The 25,709-nt window shown below is 40.4% G+C and overlaps 1 protein-coding gene across 1 annotated transcript in view; it reads left to right on the top strand.

Moving 5' to 3' along the window:
* LOC145993916 (SID1 transmembrane family member 1-like) overlaps positions 1-25,709 on the top strand; it is a 373,625-nt gene that overhangs the window by 315,425 nt on the left and 32,491 nt on the right. Inside the window, exons 13-14 of the mRNA XM_083129833.1 lie at positions 7,749-7,847; positions 11,633-11,760. Of these exons, the coding sequence (XP_082985959.1) occupies positions 7,749-7,847; positions 11,633-11,760 (227 nt within the window). The remainder of the gene's footprint in view (positions 1-7,748; positions 7,848-11,632; positions 11,761-25,709) is intronic.

Raw genomic sequence — 25,709 nt, 5'->3', positions numbered from 1 at the left:
TTTCAAGGTTTCCATTGTTTTAATTTCACACATATTTTATATTTCATACGTTCCTCTCTCTCTTTTCATACAGTCTTTGGAAAAAAAGCTGAAGTTTCTTGTCAAACGGGGTCTGGTTCAAATGACTCCTTTTCGCTCTCCTGTTCCTACTTTAAACAAACAACAATATACTTCGTAACTAAACGATTGCTTGTTCAAAACATGGAGTTTTTACACAATTTACAAAATATGACAAAATGCCAATAGACATGTTCATCATTTTTCCTTTCAGCGTTTCTCGATTTGGCATGAGTTACAATACCGGACCACTCTCCAATTTCTATAAAATTTCGCCTACTTACTAATTTCGATGTCCTGATGACGTATCTGTAGTTCATATTTGGCGGTCACTTGTTAAAACTGTACATTTACGTGTACAACTTGTAAAATAACCTTGCGATTTACCACGGTGATTGTCCATACACAGCAATTCGGAACCATCTTTCTTTCGCAATTAATTACCTAATGGTCTTCCTTTACGCACAACAATCTTGTTGACGACAGACGAGGAATGCCTACGAGGTTAGGTTAGGCCTGTTAGGTTAGGTTCCATTAGCATAAATACAAAGAAAAATTAATATTTTAGCTAAGAGAACTATACCTTATCTTGCCTGTTGATTTCTTCATGTTGGGAAAATGGCGTCTTCCGTGGAGCTATTGTTCTTATGGTAGGGTTACGTTACGTTAAGAAAACATAGTTTATTTCATTTTTTTCTCGATTTCCATACTTGACCGTCAATTATTACATGCAGATTCGTGATTAGGAGTTCACAATTAGTGAGTAGGCGAAATTTCATAGAAATTGGAGAGTGGTCCGGTATTGTAAACTCGTTCCCTCGATTTTATCTGAATTCGTTTCCTCATAAAAATTGCCATAAGAAAATTATAGATATGACATTATGTGTGAATTGGTTTTAACATGAGCAACATTCTACCTGGAGAATAGGTATCATGCTTGATTCTTACGAGGGAGGTTGTAGGTTCGATTCTCCACCTAGGCAGAATTTTTTTCAGGAGTTTATCGTTGGATGTAAAGTTTATCCACCGTGCTAAGAAGTTAACATTGGTCTCTGTATTTCACGAGAGGAAAGGAAATAGTAAGAGAAAGTTATTTCGATGATAGGAGGAAGTCACATGCCACGTGGAATGCGCAGAATCAAGTTACATAGAGCTAAGTCTGTAATGTGGTTTCGAATATTGCAAAGTTAGTGCGGAAAGTTTGTTATATCTGATACTCGTACTTTCTGTTCAAAGAAGACAAACATTTAAGATACAAAGCAGTGAGGAATTAACGAACATTATGAGGTTTCCAATTTTTGTTTGTCACTCACTATATAAATATTTATTAGTAGTTCCTTATCGAATCGGCCTTCGTCGCAATAACAATTTACTTATGTTAATAAGCGATTACCTATTAGTTTTAGAGGCATGGTAAGATGGTGGTGAGGGGATTGATAACAGTCATTACGAAGGAATGGCCATAAAATTACCACTCTTAGCAATTTGAACTCATTAAATGCTCTCCTTCGTTACAGTACTGCACTACATCACTACTTAACATAACTGTATATCTTTTCTTAGTATATTGCTATCAAATAATCAATACTTTAGGTGTCAGTGAAGAACAAACAATACATAACTTAAATAACATTACATTTTGCATCCTGAATACATATATGTGATTTGTGAATTAATCATGATGTGTGTGTTAACACAACATATGAACAATAACTAAAAAGAAAAGTTTTAACTTTAAATCCTTAAAATCTCCAACTCCTAAGGGGAAATATGGGCAGAAGAGACGTCCCTCAAGTGTGTATCGGATTCATTTTTTAAATATTCTAATATCAACGGTATCTGTTCAGCAAACAAAAAAAAGAAAGAGGAGAGGGTGGGATTTGAACCCGCGACCTTTCACGCTTAATGAAAAATAAGGATCGCAGCATCTAACCAACTACTCTACGTTAACTTAATCACTTTATACCCTTAAAAACATATTGACGTTTATGAAGACTCCCACCTTCCTGTGTTTCAAGCACATTTTCTCGACAAGTTGTGTAAAATATATGTTTTTGAGAACTGTTCGATATTATGCAAGGTATTGTAAATAAAATGTCGCAGAATCTCCTCACAAATTTGCTTTTTTCTTCACATACTTGATGGCAATTTTCTCCAGGTGGAGATAAACTCTATTCAGTGTTTCAAACCCCCCCCCAAATTTCGAGTCGAGCAAGCAGAATCGTAAATATACTTCAAGGTTATTTTTCCAATTTATTATTTCTGTTTGATTGTGTATTATAATAGCGGTTTATAGTTTCTAAGTTCATGGAAAGTGTTAAATTGAAAACCTATCACCGCAGCGTTTATCGTCTAGTGGAAGAACCTACTCAAAGTTGGCTACTCTCACCTGTAGCTGAAGTGCAATGTTGCTAAGTTTACGATTTCGGGACTTAGAATTCTTTCGGGGCGGTCAAATAAGATGTTGTGAAGTGTACATATTAATGTCTTACCTCATCTAAAGTTCAATAACATGAATAAATGTTTTATTTGTTAAATGAAGCATGTCTTATTCTTCATTCGAGGACACCTGTGTTACAAGCATCTTCTCCCCCAAGTTCTATCCTGAAACTTTTACCTATTTATGCAGAGAAAATCAAATCAAGATAATTAAAAGCTCTCAGCTGATAGCTTTTCTATATTCTATATTATATATAATATTTGATATTACATTTATATTTATTTGCTCTTAATTAATATTATATTAAATATGTTTTATATTTAAATTTTATCACTGCAGCTATGAAAGGTACTGAGATAAGATAGATTTGCAGACATATATCAAACTTTTCAGATCAGATGGGAGAACAAGAAAGACTTCTGTAAAATTTGAGATGAAGCCAATACTTAGTACGAGGGTTGCTATTTATGTATCCGGAATAACCAAAAAAAATAAAAAAATGTATAATTGAAAATGGTTTTATTGTTTTTCAAAATATTCTCCATGATGATGGATGCACTTTTGCATACGTTTGAACCAATTCTCATAGCACTTTGTCCATTCCATTTGAGGTATCTCGAACACATTCATTTTGAACACATCAATCGCTTCTTCTGGCATCGAAAATAGTTGACCACATAGCTTATTCTTCACGTACAGGAACAAAAATAAATCATTGGGTGCTAAATCAGGGCAATACGGCGGATGACCCATCAATTCAATGTTATCACCGGTCAAATACTGAGTTGTTTGGATCGATGTGTGACAACTCACATTGTCATAGTGAAGAATGATCCTGCATCGCTAGTTGTTTTTGCTGATTTCCCCAAAGACTTCTGGCAAACAAATGGTTGTGTACCATTCAGAATTGATGGTTCTAGGATATTCTAGTGGCACTGTAGCCACATGCCCATTTTTCCCAAAAAACCAGGCGACCATTTGCTTCGACGGGCTTCTTGCATGAACAACTTTTTTGTTGGGTTTGGCTCATCTTGGAACACACACACCGTCAACTGCTGTTTGCTTTCTCGCTCATATGCATAGATCCAAGATTCATCACCTGTGTAGATGTTATACACGGCTTTTGAAGCACCACAATTGTGTTTGAGTATTTGTGTGCACCAATCGACACAAACCTTTTTTTAAGCAATTGTCAAATTATGTAGGATCCAATGTGAACAAATCTTCTTCATGGCTAAATGTTCATGCAATATCTTATGTATGCTAGTCATACTAATGCTCAGGGATGCCTCAATCTTACGATATGTCACGACGATCTTGCATTATCAGTTCTCGCACAGCATCAATGTTTTCTGGCACAACAACCGATTTTGGACGGCCTTCTTTAGATTCGTATGTGAGCGAACGACAGCCACGATTGCATTCACTAAACCAGTGATATGCAGTGCTTTTAGACGGTGCTTCATCGCCAAAAGTCGAAGTGAGTTGATCGATGCACTGTTGTTCAGATAATCCACGTCGAAAGTCGTAGAAAAATCATTGCTCGAAAATGTTCTCGAGTTCATTCCATTGTTGGTCTCAGATGAAATGTTCAAGTCCCTCTAACAAACAAAAAATGCATCCTTAAGCACAACATTCTGGGTACATATACCATATAAATGTCCAACTTTACAAAGGATATATTAGATGTTACCTAGCAACATTAGTGTTTCCAGTTCCAGATATATAAATAGCAACCTATGTAGTCAGTACTCTAGGTCTCAATTTTTCCATTTTTGGTTATTCTGTATCAAATCTCGCAGGGTTGTACAAATATTGCCTTGGTAAATTTCACTCATGCATGTTCTCACAGGTTTTAGTTTGGTCTTTCAACATGATCGTTCTTTCTCATTTTTTTCTCTTGTATACTATAATAAATAATTTTCAAAATTAATAAAATTTTAAGAATCAATAAAGTTTTAATATCTATGCACTTGAAAACAATTATGATTCGAACTTAAAACTTTGGACAGTCTTTCTTCTGGGTATTTTTTTAACTAGCGTGCATCCTTATGATATGGTATAGAGTACTCATCTTGCAAATCTCTATTATCTTCTTTATGAATTGCATATTATCATAAAAATGTTCCAAATTAATAAACTTACTTTAACCAAAGAAGGTACTATTATACACAAGCTTCAAAACAATTATAATTTGGACTTCAAAAGCAATTTTGCTTGTGAGTATTTTTTGCCCACCTACGCCCTTGCATCCTAGCGGAGAGCATGAATCCTTGCAGGGTACCAGGAGAAATAAGTTTTTAAAACTCATTTTGACTCACTTTTTCCTGGCTGGGCAAGTGTTGGTGCCAACTGTTGGCCCAATGTAAGACCATTGCCAGTTTGCCAACCAAAGTTAACCCAAATTTTCCCATGTAAAGTCTAGTTGGTTCAATGGTTCTGCTTACTTTGGGTAACTTGTTATGCTGAGCACACCTTGTGTCAATTTTCTTGTAAGTCTTGTTAACTTGTCGCACATGAATAAACTGTGTAGTGTAGCTTTACCAAAACTAGATGAGCATCCAAATGGTGAAGGTAAAACTGATTTCTTTTTCCCCACACCATGGAGACATTTGGAAGATGTTGAAGTTTAAGAGTCAAAATATTTTCTTTCTTGGACAGAATGTTGATAATTCACCTTAATGGTTGCCCGCAAGTAGCCTTTTATGAGAGGCTGTGTGTGCCACACATCAACTTATGCAGGGACATTGGCAGATAAACTGTATTATGATTCGATCCGCGGCTCCTGCGTGCTAGTCACATAGCCTTTTAAAACATAAAATTTGCAATAGAAATTTAACAAAATTTGAAAAGCATCGACTATGCACCATAAAAGAGATAATTGTTGATAAATAGTGTAGAAAAGACTACCCTAAATACAGTCAATCATATAAACATAATATTTTAAGATCTTGGCTTTCTAATAGAGCAGATGCAACCATGTGTCCACAGCTTGATCGGGAGCAATGTTAATGGTGAGGTTTTTGGTGAATATTGTCAATCAGTCGATTGTGGTCCATTGTTTACAGAGAGAAAACATGCTGGCAGCTTCACACGCAACCCTTTACTCATGATACAAAATTTGGTGGAATTTTTGGCAGGGTGGTCAGGTAGGAAAAATGTATTTTGAAAAGGTCTCCAACTTCCCTGAATGGGAACAGACCCCAAAATCATTAATCATATTTCCTGACAATGCATCTGCTTTTGTGTTGTATGAACAAGAAGCAGGGAAATTAGTTGCAGAGAGATATGTCTTGCTTGGAGTTCATGCCATGCATAATTCAAGAGAGCAGTGTTTTAAACTATAACAAAAAATACTGAAGAACTACTTTGCCATATTTTTCATTAAAGTAAAATTTCCAGTAAAACAATGGAAGAAATGTCAGGGAACGAATAGGGAACAATAGGGTGGGATTGGGGATGGAGGCTCCTAAACAACGTTCCTGGCAATGTTCCATACTTCAACATTGCCATTTGCATTTTTTTCTGATTAATTTCCTTCAAAATTAGTTAGGGCTCTGATACAAATTTGAGTTAGTTAATGAAATACAGAATTTTAACTATACAATAATCAATCCAGTTTTATCTCATTATCCATGAACTTAGTACATGGTTTCTTAACATGTCATAGCAAGGTTAGAGTTGCCAGACACCCTTTTCTTACAGAGTTACCCTGTATTCTACAACCTCTTTCCAGACCCTGCAAATTTTTTTTCTCATAAGATTTATTTTGCATTTGGTAATAACAGTTTAAATGCGAATTGAGAAAATGCAATTACAAAAGAAACTACCATGATTTCAAATAAATCTAAAAGAAGTATAAATAATGAGCATACCAAGAAATTTTTTATGGGACTCATAGTTGACATATATGTAGAATTGATATATTTCACAGTAAAGTCTGAATATTTTAGGTTTCGGTCACTATCTATTACCTTGAGCAAAATTTGAAGAAAAGTAAATTTGATACATCACCTAAGGAGAAACTGCAGGTTCCAACATGCTCATAACAATCTGGGAGAAGCCAGAAGGACTTTGTAGTTGTTTTACTTGAGTACTTCATACATTCAAATAAGCTGCATGTAAAATGAAGGATTTTTTAAATACTTTTACCAGTCATGGACTTTCTTGGTAGAAACTTTTACCACTGCATTTCAGAACCATCAATTTATACAACACTTATTTTGCTCATTTTATTAACTACAGTGAGATGGTATTTCAAAGTTAAAGGTTTTTTTTTGTGCCTCTGACTTGTGGTAGAAGATAAGAACACTTCTATCACAAATATATCCCACAGTATTGTTAATTTTTACATTTCAGAAAATGACACCTCCTCACACAAAAATTAATGTACTTTTCTTCTAGTTCTAGAAATTATTCTAAAAAATCCCTTTAGCTGCAAGACATTTTTGAAAAGGTTACTGCATTTCCCTACTCCTGCAACCTTCCTCTCCCACACCTTTCAAATCTGTAACTTGCCAATCATTTCTCATTAAACGTGCAACCAGAACACTTTTTTAAAAGTTTTTGTAGATTCATACATGCTTTACCATATAGGATAAAAACATTTTATATTCAACAACATTCACCTTTACTGCTCTCATTGGTATGAGCTTTCTACACCCGCACAGGCTATGCACCTTCATTATTTTACCAGCTTTTTGATTTAAAAAAAAAGGATAAAATGTGTGGCATATCCGAGTAAATGCAGTAAATTTATGTCGTTTTTCTGCAAATTTAGGGCCAATTGCCATGGTGGAAGGACTTAGCTGGCAAGTTAGATGAAACATGTTTAGAGAAATGCTTCAAAATGATATCAGCACATCTCCAGTACTTTTTGTTATTATGTACTTGAAGTTTGTAATGTATACCTAAATTCAAATTTTACACTTTTTTTGTGATTGCTAACTTAAATATTATTGAAACTGTGTTTAGAAAAAAATTATAAATATCAGATAAATCTTTATTTTTGAGTGAACCATTATAGTCAGGTGCTTTTTAAAATTGTATTAGTATTCCAATGTTTTGATTACTTCTAGAAATATCTGAATTCTAGAATCATATTAACACAATTCTTACCTGTGGCTGATTCTTAATTCTTCTTCCCTAATAATTTTAATCATTGATTTTACAGAATCATTTAAATTTACAATTTAAATACTTTGAACAATTCTTTTCCCTCTGAAATTTATCAATTTCTATTACTTTATAGATTTGCAAACTTTCGGACGAGTGTTGACATCTATTCAAAAAGTAGTGTGTGGTGGTGAACATCTGGAAAACAAGAAATGCATGGTTCTTTTAGTTATAGGTATGTATATATTTGTATCTACATGTGCATGGTGCATGTGCTATAGAAAGGTATCTAATATATAAAAATGTATGTATGTATGTATGTATGTATGTATGTATGTTTGTTCCAGCATAACTCTTGAACGCCTGGAGCGATTTCAACCAAACTTGGTACGCATATCACTTGCAATCTGGAAAGAAATACTGTTGGAGTAAGACACCCCTGGCACCCCTGGGTATGCAGGTGGGAAGGGGTGACATGTAAAAATAAACAAAAACGACCTATATTAGTGTGGAATCCATAGTTTTCGGGGTCGCTAAGATAAATTGTGACACTCGCAATGCCGTTCAACTCCAAGTTCATCACGTATTGGCATGGGGAGTGAGAGGGCTGAAAAATAAAATGTCAAAAATTTCCTACATTAGTGTCAAATCCATTGTTTTCGGAGTCGCTAAGCTAAATTGGTGACATTTAAGATGACTTTTGAGAGAGAGAGAGAGAGAGAGACTTGCTTAGGGGACTTGCTTTCTCGATCAGGGTCAACAAGTCACAGGGGCATTCTATTAAGTACTGCGGAGTGGATTTAAGATTTCTATGTTTCTCCCACGGACAACTTTAATTGAAAATTGGGATAAATAAATTCCCGCACAATATATAAATATAAGTGGATTATTATAAAGGGTGAAATTTTGAAGATACAAGAAACTTTATCTACCAAAGTGTAAACAACAAAGTACATATTTTCTTATTCTAACAGTTCGAGCACATTTTATGTTTTTACTTTTCTTTCAAAGAGACTAGTTGTTTAATTGATCAATTTGAGTAGAGGCTGAGCATGTCTCAAAGTCACATACCACTTATTTAAGCAACCTAATTTAGATACCAAGTTCTTTAGGGTGAACATGCTTTACCAGTTAAAGTCTCACAAGGGTTCTCCATGTTCATGTTATGACACACAATGAGCTAAATAGTTACCATTGTGATGAGATGTGACAGTAAAAGAAGTATGTTATGTATGCATGTAATATTTTTTATCTATAAAACTGAAAATGCAATGGAAAAATTGCATAAACTATGAAAGAAATGTATGGCAAAGCATGTAGAATTAGCTACCTAGGACTAGTTTCACACATAAACATGAACATGTTTTAAGTGAAAGCTTCATTGTGGATTATCCAGTTATGGAAAATTGAAAAATAAACTCTTTTAGGCATAAATTGGCTATATTGTTTTTCCTATATTCACACGAAAAAGATCAAAGTATTATTTTAAACAAAGACCTGAACCTCAATACTTGAATATCCAACATTGTCGACTACATTGATCAAAAGATTGTTCATATCTACATAACATATACACAATAATTACCATAGAAATGCGGGCCTCCCCAGTGACGTAATGGTAACATCATTGCCTAGTAATAAAGGAGTCCAGGGTTCGATACCTGGTGGAGTGGTTTGGATCCCACTTTAAAATGTAGGTTCTCTCCCGATTAGCCTATCTGTACATAAAGTGGACTTAAACATCAATTAAATTGAATTCCATGGAAATTCCATGCTGAGAAACGAAAGCAACTGATAAGATCATGTATTCAAACGACCAGTTCATTTAAGGTTATTTCTTAAGATGGAGTTCTATTAACATATTCATTAAGATATATCTGACTTCAGTAGTATTCATTAGAAAAACAGAAGTAATTTAGTTAATGTACTTATTTTTCAATGAAGTTTTAAATCACTGAAAATACGGTGTCAAAAATTAAGCTATTTCTGCTTCAACTCAATAAATGATTTGATGACATATTGTTTCAAGTGTTATGCATTACTATTCACACAGTTATTGCACAAAACTGGAGCTATCTGGACAAAAACTCTACCTGTTCCCACTTCCGATCAGCATTCAAAATTTTGAGAATCCTTTCTTCAGCATCCTTCCTCATTCCCAGCCCTCATGATGAATAACATTCCACTCCCATTCATGGCTGATGTGCAGTTCCTCCTCTATTCGTTGGAGAGGGATTCAGCGATCATCAAGAATTATCCTGTGGATGGCGTCCATCATCTCGGTTGTGGTCACAGAAATTGTTCAGTCTGATCTTTTGTCATCTTCCACGTAAGCTGTGAATTTTTCAACCTGCCTTTCTAAAAGCTCACATTTCTATAGGCTGTGATGAAACCATGTTTCATTAATGTCTGAGGAGAGAGTTCTTTAGGATTTTAACCTTTAAGTAGGCACACAGGAGTAAATTTTAACCCCCAGGTAGAAATTCTTTAATACCCACACTTGTTGGTTGACCACACTGCTAGTTGTTTCTAGTAGCTTCCTAAAACAGTCTGATTCAAACGTCAACATGATTTCCATCTGTGTGTGAATACCTACAGCAAGATGAATTTGTTCCAAAGTTGGTGGGGGTTTAATATACCCCCACATGCCTGGTTTCGTATGTGATTTTTTGTTGTTCAATTTTCTAAAACTTTGGTTTACTATGCTTCATGAGTGACATGTTTTAGAAGCTTTTCCTTGCTCAGGGGTTGTGTGATCAGATTTTGAAGTGCACATTTCTATTTTTTAAGAAATCATTCAAAAACATGTATTATAAAGACAGCATGAGCGTATATGGTGATGTTTTAAGATGAGGAATTAGTCAAGATTCAGCAGATCATGATGATCATGTGATTCATAACATGAACTAATTCTGAGACAAGTGAAGTTAAAGATAATAATATCCCAGAAGATGATGGAAATTATTTCCTTAGAAAAAATGAGATAATTCAATAGAGAAAAGTTGCCGTTGACCACTAATGTCCAAATGTTCACACAATAAGTATGAATATTTCCTAGAAAATGTGCAGCTCCAAACAAATGCTAAATCTGCTATTGAGATGTTTATAGATACCACTACTGTGAGGATAACTGTGAGAATTATCAATATGTAGACAGAAACAAAGCTGAGAAAATTTGTAAGGTAAGGAGATGCCAAATTCACCATTGAAGCAGAAGTTATACAAAAAAAAAAGAGAATCAATTTATGTGACATCATATATGAAGTAGGAAAATAATACAATAGTCACAGTGAGCTAAATCATGTAAAACAAAAGAGATTGTGAACGCTTATATGTATTCAAAACTGCAGTTTTTTCAATGAAAAAGGTTATAAAAAAAGATGTATGTATTTTTTTTAAAATTGGACATTGCTAAATTTACACAATTATTTGAAACGCATACTCAGCAAAATACATTCTTGTGTTTCTTTTCCCATACTTTCCTTATAATTATCATTTTATTTCACTACTGCAAGGAAAGATTAGGTGATGGTGAAAATGCAATGTCTCTCTATATCATTTTTTTCACAATTAATTGCTTGACTTTTTATATTTAAAAATTAATATAAGTTGTAGGAACTAGTGAATTTAATCACATAAAAATTATCTTTGGTGCATGTCAATCTCACTTTATTATAAATATTATTTTATATTTGCGGTTCAAAGTTACCCCCACGTGGCAACTTAAGGTGACAACAGAAACGCTCCTGGTTAAGGGTTAAACATAGTTTCAATTTGCTGAAAGTATGATTGAAACTACAGTTACAGATTTCTGCTTCCATAATTGATTTGTCTAATTGGCATGTTTATTATATTTATTCATTTTTCTGATATTTTAATTTTAGGTTCCTCTGAAGTAGTTTCTTCTTCTTTGTGTACCAGGACAATGTCTGTATGCCCAGATGGATCTGCCTACAAGAATCTGTATTTTGATACATCTTATGGGCATCGTTTAATTATTATTATTATTATTATTTTCAGGAAACCTCTGTAACTTGGGGATAATCATATATGGAATATTTAATTCACTTGATGACTTTGCAACACATCTTCTTACAATATTTTTGGCCAACTTGCTCTTGTATATCATATACTACCCAGTAATGAAGGTGAGATTTATTTCTAAATAATTGTGCTACTGTTGTTTTTTACATGGAAAAGACCATAACGTGGTCATTTCCACTTTATTTATTTGCTACAAATATACAAGGACACTTACAGATTGTAGCGACATTTAGCTGATGTCGTAAATGAGAAGGAGGGTTAATGACGTGGATAGACATTCATTTGCTTTTCTCATATTCACAAACATTTATTCTAATATCTTAGCCTAAGGATTACATATAGTGCACTCTTAATGTTAATTGATCATGTTTATCATGTTACTGACTTAGAAAGGGTAATCTAAGTTGATATCAACAGATACATAAAGCCTATAATACCTTTAAACCAAGCCACAGCCAATGATCTGTCGATAGGTCAGCAGTTCTCCATGCCAGGGATGCTCAGGAACAAGAGGATGTATTTTTTAATGTATTAAAGAGGTTTTATAGAATTCTTTGTCTACTTGTCATGTTGCCCTACCATCTGGCCTTCCTAGAGTTTCCACTTCACTGTGACTATTCTCACCTAAGTCTAATTATTTGCACGTGGACTCACTAGGTAAGTTGGCAGGCTTACAACTTTGTTGGCGGCTGTCCAGCAAAGCCGACCTTTGGAATGTTTCCAATGTCACATGTGCTGTTTGAGACCTTGGCTTTGGCCAAGTCTTGGCACTAGCCCAGTGCTAAATTACAGGTTCCTTCTCTATGTGGTAAACACTTCCTATTTACGACATTCCACACTGCAGAGCAGCTCTCAAGGCACATGTGTAGATTACGTCATATATTGTTAAGTATTGGGGGGTTAGGTTCCTGTTGGCATGGAGCCAACCACTGGCTGTTGTTCATGTGCTCCTTACAAGATTGATAGATGTAATATCCTTCTTGGTATCATCCTCCAGGTGGACCTGTACAGTCTCTCAGCTATTGTGCTAGCCCTTCTATAGGCTCTCCTAAACCCTTAAAGGAGCACGATAAGTATGTTCCAACTGCAAAAATAATATTAAAGTATACAATCAAACTACTTGAAATTTGAGTTTGACAGAAAGTTACATAAAATTTGAAAATTCATGTTGCAAAGTTGCTGGTTGTAGAATATGGCCCAGTAGGACCAAAATGTGATACGAATCCTGCCGTTGAGGACCAAAAATGAATGAAGATTTTGTTCGGTAGGACTGTATCTACGTATTTGTAGATTAACACTTACAATCCCTCTGGAATGTATTATATTATTATAGAATTAAGTTTACTGTGATCTTCTTAGGAGTTGTAAAGAAAATACAGGCACATAATAACTATAATGATGTATTACAATATATATACACACAACACGTAATTACACTTTCCTGTACTCCTGCCTAGGGAAATTGTAAACACGAGGTTTGCAGATGGTGTTACAATAACATACCACTAGTTTTTGAATGAATGATATCGAGCACTGTAATGTTCTTGTGATAATCAATTACATATTACTGCACTTCACTGAAATGCAACCACGTTAGACCTACGTTATCCATATTCGTCTGCAACACTACAGTTTTTGACTGTTGCCCGAGTGGCTTCTCCATGAACACTGTAAACTACAGAGTGTAAAAGATATGGTAGTAACAAGACACCGTGCTCAGAATGAATTAACCAATGGGAGCGCAAGTTTCTTAAAGCATTAGATATACACAAAATAGAAAATTGAAGTTATACAATAGCAAATGAATAGCAAAATGAGCAACAGAAAGGCTCTGTTATATGCGAATATTAATATATGAAGGGCTCAGGTGTAAAACATGATAAGTGACATTTTGGTCATTTTCGAGTTACAATATGCATCGTGTAGTCCATAGTAAATGGAGTTGATTCATACTCAAAGTGTTTCATTTTGTCAACAGATGACATAGCTAGACATGTTGAAAGTTATGGTATCTACCAGTTGTTTTATGTAAAGCATGGTAAGTAGCAAAGATGGCAGCGAAACGGCTGTTACTGAATTGCAACATGTCTCAGAAAGTTTGCGAGTATTGAGGCAACATCAAATATGAGTATGATTCCCATAATGACTCGGAATATGTACCACCGACTAAGAATGAGGAGAATGAAGAGGTTGCCAATCAAAAATGCGACTAAAACTGTGCATGGCCACGTACATTCTATTTCTTGTAAAACATGGTAGTAGATGGAAAATGGCGGAGCTGGATCGTCCGGACAATTCGTAGCCTTTTACGCTGTATACTCTAAGGTACCTTCACGGGAAATCACCTATAGGGTAGTACCTTCACGGTTAACACCCGAAAACACCTATAGGGTAGTACCTTCACGGTTAACCCAGAACCTTCACCGGGAAACACCTATAGAGCAGTACCTTCACGGTAATTTTGGACGAATCGTAGCTTTTTACACTGTATATTTTAAGGTACCTTCACGGGAAAGCGCCTATATGGCAGTACCTTCACGGTTAACCCAGTACCTTCACGGGAAAGCACCTATATGGCAGTACCTTCATGGTTAACCCAGTACCTTCACGGGAAACCGCCTATAGAGCAGTACCTTCACGGTTAACCCAGTACCTTCACGGGAAAGCGCTTATATGGCAGTACCTTCACGGAAATTTTGGACGAATCGTAGCCTTTTACGCTGTATATTTTAAGGTACCTTCACGGGAAAGCGCCTATAGAGCAGTACCTTCACGGTTAACCCAGTACCTTCACGGGAAAGCACCTATATGGCAGTACCTTCACGGTTAACCCAGTACCTTCATGGGAAAGCGCCTATATGGCAGTACCTTCACGGTTAACACAGTACCTTCACGGGAAATCACCTATAGGGTAGTACCTTCACGGTAATTTTGGACGAATCGTAGCCTTTTACGCTGTATATTTTAAGGTACCTTCATGGGAAAGCGCCTATAGAGCAGTACCTTCACGGGAAAGCGCCTATATGGCAGTACCTTCACGGTAATTTTGGACGAATCGTAGCCTTTTACGCTGTATATTTTAAGGTACCTTCATGGGAAAGTGCCTATAGAGCAGTACCTTCACGGTTAACCCAGTACCTTCACGGGAAAGCACCTATATGGCAGTACCTTCACGGTTAACCCAGTACCTTCACGGGAAAGTGCCTATATGGCAGTACCTTCATGGTAATTTTGGACGAATCGTAGCCTTTTACGCTGTATATTTTAAGGTACCTTCACGGGAAAGTGCCTATAGAGCAGTACCTTCACGGTTAACCCAGTACCTTCACGGGAAAGCACCTATATGGCAGTACCTTCACGGTTAACCCAGTACCTTCACGGGAAAGCGCCTATATGGCAGTACCTTCATGGTTAACACAGTACCTTCACGGGAAATCACCTATAGGGTAGTACCTTCACTGTAATTTTGGACGAATCGTAGCCTTTTACGCTGTATATTTTAACCTTCACGAGAAAGCACCTATAGAGCAGTACCTTCACGGTTAACCCAGTACCTTCACGGGAAGCGCCTATAGGGTAGTACCTTCACGGTTAACCCAGTACCTTCACGGGAAAGCACCTATATGGCAGTACCTTCATGGTTAACCCAGTACCTTCGCGGGAAAGCACCTATAGGGCAGTAGTGAACCATAGCCTTTTACGCTGTATATTACAAGAGTTCACGGTGTATGTTAACCTCACTGTCAGCGTTGGCAGCTCTGCCATCAACATTTCACCACAATATTTTTACGAGTTAAACAAACTTAGTGAGTTGGCAACTCTGCGTAGCCGTTTATTACAAGATTTCTTGGTGTATGTTAACCTCACTGTCAGCGTTGGCAGCTCTGCCATCAACATTTCACCACAATATTTTACGAGTTAAACTAACCTCGTGAGTTGGCAACATTTATTCTATCATGCATTGTTTGAGCCGCAAGCTAAATTTAGCTAACAAATCAAAACGAGTGCTCTTCAGGGGATGAAGTATGCTTTCGAAAACAAAGAAACAATACAAATTCCAGCATTTCCTCTACCGATGAACCTCTTTTCTGTTCTTGGTTAATTACGCAAGGGTAAAAAGGGCTTCGAAAGACAATCTTTACCAGTAAAAATATCTGCGAGACCTTTTCTCGAAGCAAGAAGAGGAAAAATTAATAAAATAGTCTGAGCAGTGGGAAAGAAAGAAATGCGCTATAACATGCCAACCAACGTGTTCGGCTACAACAGGAGGAAACCTGACGCCACGCTTCCCAAGTACGTCAAGATATCCAGCGAAGAGGTCGTCAAAGCTCGAGACATGCTTGACGATGCCTTGCTTGCTTTCCGAACCGACTTGTTGGCAGCTACAGTCATCCACTTGAACGGTATTGTGAAGCAGTTCGAAGAGAACACTGGCAAGATCTTCTTCATCTACAACAACAATAGCATCTTCTACGAACTCTCCCTAGGTGGCGGAAGTCTACGAATTTTGAACTTGCATCCCTCGAGCGGTGTCGCGATAAGTCTGCATCACGGGGAGAGTTTATTCAGGATCAAGCACGACAACATGAAAATCGGAGTCTCGTACGACAATGTTTCCGTCAGAGATCGTCTGTACGCCGAATCTATCGAGACGAATATGGAGCATCCGATACCGCTTTTTTTGGAGTTGGTGCTCTCCTATCCCGTCGCCAGTGTCAGTCGTCTATCGTAAGCAAGCAAGTAAGCAAAATGCAAGAAAACAATGAAGATAATAGATCCATATTTTTGCATCGGTGCCTTTGTTGTCTATAAGCCTCATGAGAGCAGCTATCGTGAACGAACTGCACAAACCTGCCCGCAGGAATTATCCTCGACTGCCCGTGGTCACCAAAGGGATAGACGACCTCTGGCAGGCCGACCTCGTGGAGATGAGCACGGGGAATCTCAAGGGGCTTCACAAGATTAACAAGGGGTTCAGATACCTCCTCACCGTGATCGACACTTTCAGCAAGTACGCTTGGGCGATACCCGTTAAAAACAAGATCGGGGTCGAGGTCAGCAAAGCTTTCGCTTCTGTTCTCAAACAGAGATCCCCTTGTTTCCTGCAGATCGATCGAGGCAGGGAATTCTACAACTCTGCCTTCGGGAGGATGCTCAAGGAGAACGGTATTCTTCACTATTCAACCTACAGCGAGCTGAAAGCAAGCATCGTGGAGCGATTCAACAGGACCCTCAAGGGGCTCATGTGGAAACAGTTCACCCTCCGCGGGAACTACAAGTGGGTGGATCTGGTGCCCGAACTGGTGGAGGAATACAACAACCGAATTCACAGGACGATCGGGATGAAACTTTTGGAAGTGACCAAGCAAAACGAAAGGTGGCTGCTCTCCGAAGTGTACTGCAAACGAAACACTGGCGAAAAAATCAAGAAAACAAAGTATAAAATTGGAGACAAGGTGAGAGTGAGCAAGTTCAAGGGCCCCGGAGTATTCGACAAAGGTTTCACTCGAAACTGGTCCACAGAAATTTTCACCGTAACCAATGTTCTCCTGCCTTCATCACCTCCCTACATCCCCATCTACAAGCTGAAGAGCACCGCGGACGGTGAGGACATCGAGGGTCGATTCTACGAGCAGGAACTGTCCGCCACTAGGTTCCCGGACACTTACCTTGTGGAAAAAGTGCTCCGACGCAGCAAGGGCAAACTTTACGTCAAGTGGCTCGGTCTTCCCTCTTCGCAGAATTCTTGGGTTGATGCTATCGATATCGTATGAGCTGGGAGGTGACCAAGAGACTCCCGAACGTTGGCGAAGGTAAAGGAAGAAAGAAAAATGGCGAATTGCTTCCCGAAAGTATCAGATGTCTCATCGTGGGGCCCTCGGGTTGTGGCAAAACCACATTGATGGCAGACAATTTCATCCTGGCTCCCCATTGGCTCGATTGGGAGAGCAGACACCTGTACGTCTTTTCCAAGAGCCTCGAGCAATTGAAATATCGGCAGCTGATTGCAATCTACGACGATCTGGAAATAGCCACCTTTGCCTCGCAGATGGTACCTTTGGATGAGAGTCGTGAGAATTCGGTGGTTGTCTTCGACGACGTCATCCTCGAGAATCAGGAAGAGGTTCGCAACTACTTCACTCGAGGTCGCCACAAGGGCATGGACTGCTTTTACTTGGCTCAGACCTTCTCGAAGATCCCCAAGCAGCTGATCAGGGACAACGCAAACTTCATTTGCTTGTTTCGGCAGGATGCCACCAACATCAAGCACGTGTACGACGAGTTCGTCGGAGGGGATATGACGTACGAGTCGTTTCGCAACCTCTGCGCGCATTGCTGGAATGCTGACGACTATGGCTTCGCCACGATAGACATGACTCGCAAACCGAACCAGGGGAAGTATCGTAACAAGATCAACGAGTTTATCGTGATGGATAATGTAATATAATAGTACGAGGTGAAGAAAAAATGAATACATCACGATCTGCTAACCTTCCTGTGGAGCTGCTCTATCAGATATTCAAGATTGTGTCGGGTAGAGAAGAAGATAACATCCACAGAATAATTGATATCGCCGATAGTTCGCCAGCGTTCGCCGTGCCGTGTCAGATGATCATGAAGGACTACATATTTAAAATCACGGGGAAAAAGATCGTGAATACCGAAGATCTTCACGCAATAACAGACGAAATGGAAGACATGCTTGATGGATATCATAAGCAGAGTGTTAGAAAATTTTCAGATGAATGGTACGAGATGAACAACAAAAAAGATAAGATTATCAACAATATCATTTCATTGACAGCTCTGTCTTGTTTCTTCCGTCGAAATAAAATAACAAAATTGTAAGAAAACAGATAGGTTCAAAACTTCATTTTGCAATGTCTAAAAGGAAAGCCGAAGAAAACATCAAGTTGACCGAGTACCTTGCTAAACGATTTAAAGGGTGGAAGGAAGAGAATCGTGGATATTATGAGCAGAAGAAGCGACAGGAGCAACCGCTCATCGATGCGATCGGTGACCTGGGAAAATAAATCAAAGATGTTGCCGAACTTAACAATGACTTGATCACAGAGTTGGTACCGGTGGCAGTTCGCAACATTACGGACTATCCTCCCACTCCTCCTTCACCCACCACAACTCTCCAACACTTCCAACTGCCGTCGCTTCCCACTAGGTTTCCGTCGCCCAGCAGCAGCAGCAGTTCGTCTTCCGTCGAGGGAATACGATTAGGACCGACCGCAGCCAAATATCTGAGCACCAAAGGCGATGACAGAGACGAAGTTTTCGGTTTGTATCCATCACCCGACCCTTCCGGGAGCGTCGTGTGGAAGATAGGCAGTTGGCACGTCACGTTCGACAAGGACGATATCATCATCTACAACGAGAGCCGAGCAGGACGCAGAAGTTTCTTCAAGAAGTACGCAGGCACGCCGGGACTATGGGAACTGATCACTAGAAAACGCCCCGACGCCAACGTGTATTCCGAAGAGGATTACGACAATTACAAGGAAATTCTCAAGATGACCGATGCTTTGTATCAGAACAACGACCCATCTCAGAACAGGGTCAAGTCAAGTAGCAGCGAGAAGTACAGGAACATCATCAAACCGTTTTGGAATGAAATCAAGCAGCAACCTGGCACCACTCGCCTGCCTACCGGCAGCGGTATCAAGCGCTACTCCAATTTGCCCGTGGAATTAGTGGGGCTGGACGATGTTCGTAAACTCGTGGACCGGCTGCTGGTCATCGCCGGAGAAGAAAGGGCCGGAAACCGAAACTTTCACAACGAAAAGGTTGTCATCGTGGACATGATCGTTTCCAAACTAAGCCGCTTCATCGTTAACGAACCGAAAGGCATCGGGTATCTGATCAACATCATCAACATCTTGCCCCCGCGATTCTGGAAGCTGGCGGAAGGGAAGGGACTCACCAACGACATCATCAACAAATTGCCTTTCGAGATGCATATTCCCGGCTACCAATACTGCGGTCCCGGTACTAAATTGGACGCGCGACTGGATCGCGGTGATCCCGGGGTTAATCCCTTGGATGCTGCCTGCAAAGACCATGATATTGCGTACCGGGACAACAGGGATCTCGCAGCAAGGCACGATGCGACATGCAGTTGGAACACCGGGCTTTCCGGAGGGTAGTCAGCAGAGACGTCGGCATGGGTGAAAGACTGGCCGCTCTGGGAACGACAATGGCAATGCATACGAAAAGAAAACTCGGTTGGGGTTTGTAACAAATTTGTATTTATTTCATTTCAATAAAAAATATCAAAACTGTTCAATGATTCTCTCGTTCTTTACATCGTAAACAAACTTTTCCCCTGCAATCAGGACCACGCTGCATACTGTATTGTCTGGGATCGCCTCTTGGAAATCCACGACAACCTTGATGCTCGTGCGGTCGCTGATCACCACCTGCTTGCGTTTCGATGTGTTGATCACGTACATCGGACGTTTCTGGATAAACTCCGCTGGCGTGTAGTACATGTCGGTAGATCCTTCCATGGTGACCCTCTTGAACGCTGTGTAAGCTTCGTACAGCTTCAGGTAATCATCTTCCGCGAGGTTGTAGTTCTCTCTGGGGAAAATCTCGTTCCGCCCGTTCTTAAGGTAAATGTTCCTAACTTTCCAGTAGTCGAACATACTCGAATCCGCATTCTGACTGCCGTCGCGACCGGTTTGAAACACAACCACCACGAAGTCGGGCATGTCGTACTGGATGCTGTTGAACTGTGTCGTCACGTCGAACTCGAAGTATCGCCCGGACACCGTCCTCTGCAAGAATTGGTACATCTGAAACTCGAGAGGGATGTTCGGGTTCTTCAGGATTTCTGCTTTGATCTTCGTGGCGTGGTTAGCTTCGTATTCGATGATCGGCATGCGAAGTTCCATGGATTTTATCACGCACTTACCCTCGGACGGTAGGCTCGCATCGTCCACGGCGCCCCCAGCCGTCGCGGATTTCCATCGCAGAAACAAGTTGTTGTCGTTGGACGCTCTCTTGAAAGTGACCCTCAGACCGCCCTTCCACATGATTTCCTTGTAGTCGGAGAAGAATCCATAGAGGAGTCGCAGAGGGAATAGCACGGTGCTGAGTTTCCCGGGTAATTTGTTGTCGGTTTCGAAACCCGCTGCTTTGTAGTTCGAACTCTCTGGCTTCGAGAGCGTCATGGTCGCCACGATGGTCGAAGTTAGTCCGGGGTTATCCATCCTGTCGATGACTGTACCATGCTTTCTCACTTCCACCTGGGAGAAGAGGTGAGGGACGAAATTGTCTATCAGCCTGATGTTGGCTCCTGCCGGGTAAGCTGCATTTTCGTCCCTGGTGACAATTTCGTATCTGATGTAGAGGTCAGCGCGATGAGGATGCACAAACCCGTCACCAACGTCCACATCAAATTCGATGTCCTTGTTCGGTTCGTTGAGGTTGCCAAACGTCCTTCTGTTGGGAGGGAAGGACTGCAGTTCGTAACTTTCTACGTGATTAATCATGCGCTTTCGATTAACCGTCTATTTTATTTACAAGATAGCCAATACGACCGTGCTCGTGGCTCCGGCGAAATCCACCAATTCACCTTTCTCGTTCGTTATAGTCAGTTCTACTTCACTGAACTTGTCGTGCTGGATGGGAAAAAAGATCGGTTTGGCTGGTTCGTAAAGAATCGGCTCCAGGAATTCCGAATTGGGCTTGAACGTTGCAATTATACCGGTTTCCTTGTGTGTTTGGTCCCGATTTGCGTCCGTCGATACAACCATGCCCTGAGCCAGGTTGCAATGTACGTTCAAAGTTTCTATGGACAGGAATTTGGGAATAGAGAACCCGACGTGCTTGATCCCCGGCGCCAACCTGCTGTCGTTAGGGAAACCCAAGAGCTCCCCGATGGATCCGAGGTTTATTTCTTCTGTGGCGGACGTAATCTCCACGCGATGAGTGACCGAACTCTCGGACAGGATGACGTTCGAAGGCAATTGGGCTTGTAGCGTAGTCAGGTTATATTCTCCAGGCGAAACGGTGATCTTCTTGCTTCCTACGTAGAGGGTGTTGTTGTATTCGGTGACGTTGCGAATCAAGTTCATGCTGTAGAAAGCCACGAGCCCCAACGACTCTTGTTGCAGAGTGCTCCTGATTACATCGTAATGCAGTTTCAGTTTGAGGATTGAAGTCTCGCTGGACAAATGCAGGACTAACATTTTTCTTTTATCGCTATTGTTTTATCAAATCCGTTGCTCTCTGAAACATTTCCAACGACGTCGAGTCCCCGCTGCTGGTTAGTTGCGAAAGGATGACCAGCATTACGACGCAGAGATGACCGCAGACCACTTCGTCGAAGCCCTGGATCCTTTCGTCGTTGTAAAATATTTCGGACGTCGATTTCAGGTAGTTCGCAAGCGCGAGAAGCGGAACGCCACCGAAAGAATCAAAAACGAAAGCGCTTCCGTCCTCGGCAATCCAATAACATACCCAGTGGGTTCCCGGGTTGAGAGAATTATCCAAGTTGACCACTCCGCTTTCGCCGCCACTTCGGGGTCCATTAGCAGGCAATGTATCGGACATGAACACACCTCTGAAGTTTATAACGTTGAACAATTCAGCTAGAGACTCAATATCTTCGTTTGAAAGGGGCACTTTTTTTTAAGGTTGAATTTCTTCAATGCTGCTGCGGTGATTTGTTTCTTTGTTCTTCTTCTCTTCAATCCGGAACCAGTAGCGTTCATCTTGCTTTCCACGGCGAGGTTGTGTCTTTTTTGCTCTTCGAGCTCTTTTGCGTTCTTCTTGGCATCGATCACGGTTTTCGCGATCGCGGCACTACTACCTGCGAGACTTCCCACGGCTCCGAGAGCAGCGAGGATCGCGGGAATGCTGAAAATGAAACCTCCCTGCTTTCTTGACCTAGACTTTTGCAACTTGCTTAGCTGTGGCCTGCTGAGAAGGAGCTTCATCCCGTGCCCTTCTTTAAACATTTGTTTTTCTTCTCGCGTTGCTTCTTCGTGAGTATAGAATCGATGCCCGAAACCTTTTTGAGTTCCGTGTAAGGGATTTGATAAGCCACTCCTTTCGGTCGCATTGCGAAGAACTCCTATTTTATTATGTCTGTTTATTTACTTACTGCTATCCGTGAACTGCATTCTGCTTCAGCTGCTGCCTTCTTTTCTTTCTGTGCCAACCCCAAGACCAACATTGGGATAGAACAATAAATGGAGAGAAAAGGTTTTGGTGATATGAGACTGCTGTTTATTTCAGCAAAAAAAATAGATGGATGCTGGAAATGAAGTGAATGAAAAAGTATTTACAGAAGTGTGTGAAGTGGATTCGTTACAGGATTAGCCTAATTACAGATATTGCATGATTTGGACTTTTCTCCGATTGGTGAATAGCCCCATGGAACGGTGTGAATACCGCAGTTCAAAACTTTTCTCTTGTCGTCCTCTGCATCCAACGCCACTTTGTTCAGTTTCACGGTCTTTACATCATGGTCTATGCTCTGGAACCTCCTCTCTTCCCGCAGGATGGGGAGTTTCTTTTTCAGGCATTCGATGTAATCCTCGACGTTTAACTTCCCCTGAACAGTGCTTTTCCCAACTCCCTTGGACTTCTTGATGGTGGCAACGGTCGTTCTGATACAATATGATTTAGCCCTGAGTCCCACGAACTCTCTGATGATCTCACCGTTCATTTCGTCCTTCATCAATCCGGGAACTTTCTTGTTTCTTGGCAAAATGTTGTAGGGGTTCGGCTGTGGATAGCCCGAAGTGTCGAAATGTTCCTTCAATTCGGTTGTCATGCCCCTGTACGGATCTTCCTTCATCACATAAACGAAACTGTCCGTATCCATGTAAGCGATCTGGATTTGATTTTTGTATCGTGACTTCATGATGTTGTAGTGGAACTCGTACATTTGCAGTTTCGACAGTTCGATAATTGCAGCCCCCACGTACGTCGGTTTGTTGAACGTAATGCAGGATTTGTCAAGATGAAGCAACGTCAGGTTCTCGTTGAAAATTTTCCTGCTCTTGAAGCGTGGGTTGGCAACCCACTTCATGCATTTTTTTTCGTCCGAAACTATCTTGACATCCTTGTATTTCCTTACATTCTCCATTGTTTTTCCGTAGATGGCGTTGTTCATCAGTTTATACATATCCTTATCCAGGTCAGATGTCGCCACCTGCTGCTTCTGGGTGTTCATGTTGATGTAGGGTTCCAGCCATTTGCCCTGTGTGAATTTCAAAACTCTGTGCACTTTAGTTAAAACAAGACCCTGCTGGAGATAGAATTTCAGCAGTTTGCAGTGCACTACGTAATGATCCTTCCTCTCCAACGTCAGAAGCAGTTTTGGTTGATTGGAGCAAGGAGGACATTTTAGCTCAGGCGCCAGAGGAAAATCCGAATGGAGCTGGTGCAATTCTGAAGGATACTCTAAGTCTACCTCCGCGAAGTATCCTGTCGATCCTTCAAAATTATCCTCTTGAAGCAGATGTTTCAGTCCTTCTTCGGTGATGTCCGACCACTCGAAATTAGACTGTGGCAGCTTCTGCGTCATTGCATAACCATACAGGTTGTTGGCGTCCAAGTATATTATGTAGCTGGACTCCTGATTGGGATCGTACTCGTCTCCCATGTACTCGTTGTTTGCTTTCGCATGTCATAAACAACATTGCACGATGCCGCCCCTGATACATTTCTCGATGAAAAGCTGCATGTCGCATTGATCTTCCGCGAAAAGTTGCAATCGAATGCTACTGGAATACAACATGGCATTCCAGGTGAATCCCGGAAGACTCACGAAGTGCGCAGGGTCGACTTTGTAATCACGAATAGCGGTTTGACGAAACGCTTGGAGCACGTCGAATAGGAGAAGCACGTCCAGCTTCAAGTATCGATCGTGGAAATCACCCAGCGAGCAGCATCGAAACTCGTTCCACATACGTTTGGCGTGCGCATAGTCTTCGTCGGAATCACGGAGTCCTTCAAGGTTGAATTAAAAGCGTCTTTCGACGGAAGATCCATCTCGTCGAACTTTTCGGGCCCGTCGACGTATTCATATGGGTACACTCCTTTCCTTCGAATAGCGTCCAAGGACACATCTGGAAAATGATATCTGGTAACTTCCGGCATGTCCAACATGGCGACGCATTTTTCGAGGCTAGCCTGGAGAAAGCGGTAAGAATCGATGAATCTAAGTTCAATTCTTCTGTATTTTGGCTTCTTGCCAGCAGCGCACAACGTGCACTCATCGTCGCAGAGGATCATTTTGCTCATCTTACCATGATAGCCCGGTGGAATATTCACCCACTTGCTGATAGTAATGTATTTCTCGTCGGTCTCGGCAATCACACGGATGGATTTTTTATCATAGCCCAGCTCTTTGACGAAATGGTGAAGATCATAATTGCTGAGGCCGTGGAAAAATACCGGCACAAACTTGGCAGTTTGAAGCTTCAAATTGCATCTATAGCATAACGGACTGATGTACTGACCCGTTACGTGATTGTGGTGTGTCACTTTTATCACACAATCATCAAATTTGGACCCGCAATTTGGACAATGTGTTGCACAAACAAACCTCAATTCTTCGTCTTCGGTAAGATCATTCATGGGTTTAGTCCTGAACAAAACATCACCCCATTCCTCCACTTCCTTGACTAGGAATTCCAGGAAGCGTTTTCCAGCCTCGGGTCCTCGGTAAAGAATCGGTTCCTTGCTATCTTCGTCCGCTCCTGCCATCCAGTGCACGTAGTATGCGAAACTGCAAGGTATGTGCTCGTGGTAGGCAGTAGTTGATGATTTCGCCGGATCGGGGTCGCAGATCGCCATGGGCTTCAAGAATGCCTCAATGTCCGCAACGATGACAACGGGGACCTCCAGCTGGGACTTGTACTTTCTGAAGAAATGAGAACCACCAGGGAACACGCACCTGGATGGTTGATGCTGCAGGCATTCTCTGAGGTGATTCGGCAGTCTCTCCTTGGCGGTTCTTGAACCTAGGTTGCTGAAAAATACCATACATCGATAACAGATTTCGATTTGATGTTCATGTTTT

This window comes from Lepisma saccharinum, chromosome 10 (assembly GCF_977018435.1).
Source record: "Lepisma saccharinum chromosome 10, izLepSacc3.1, whole genome shotgun sequence".
In the NCBI taxonomy this organism is placed as follows: Eukaryota; Metazoa; Arthropoda; class Insecta; order Zygentoma; family Lepismatidae; genus Lepisma; species Lepisma saccharinum.
This window is presented reverse-complemented; position numbering and strand designations above follow the sequence as displayed.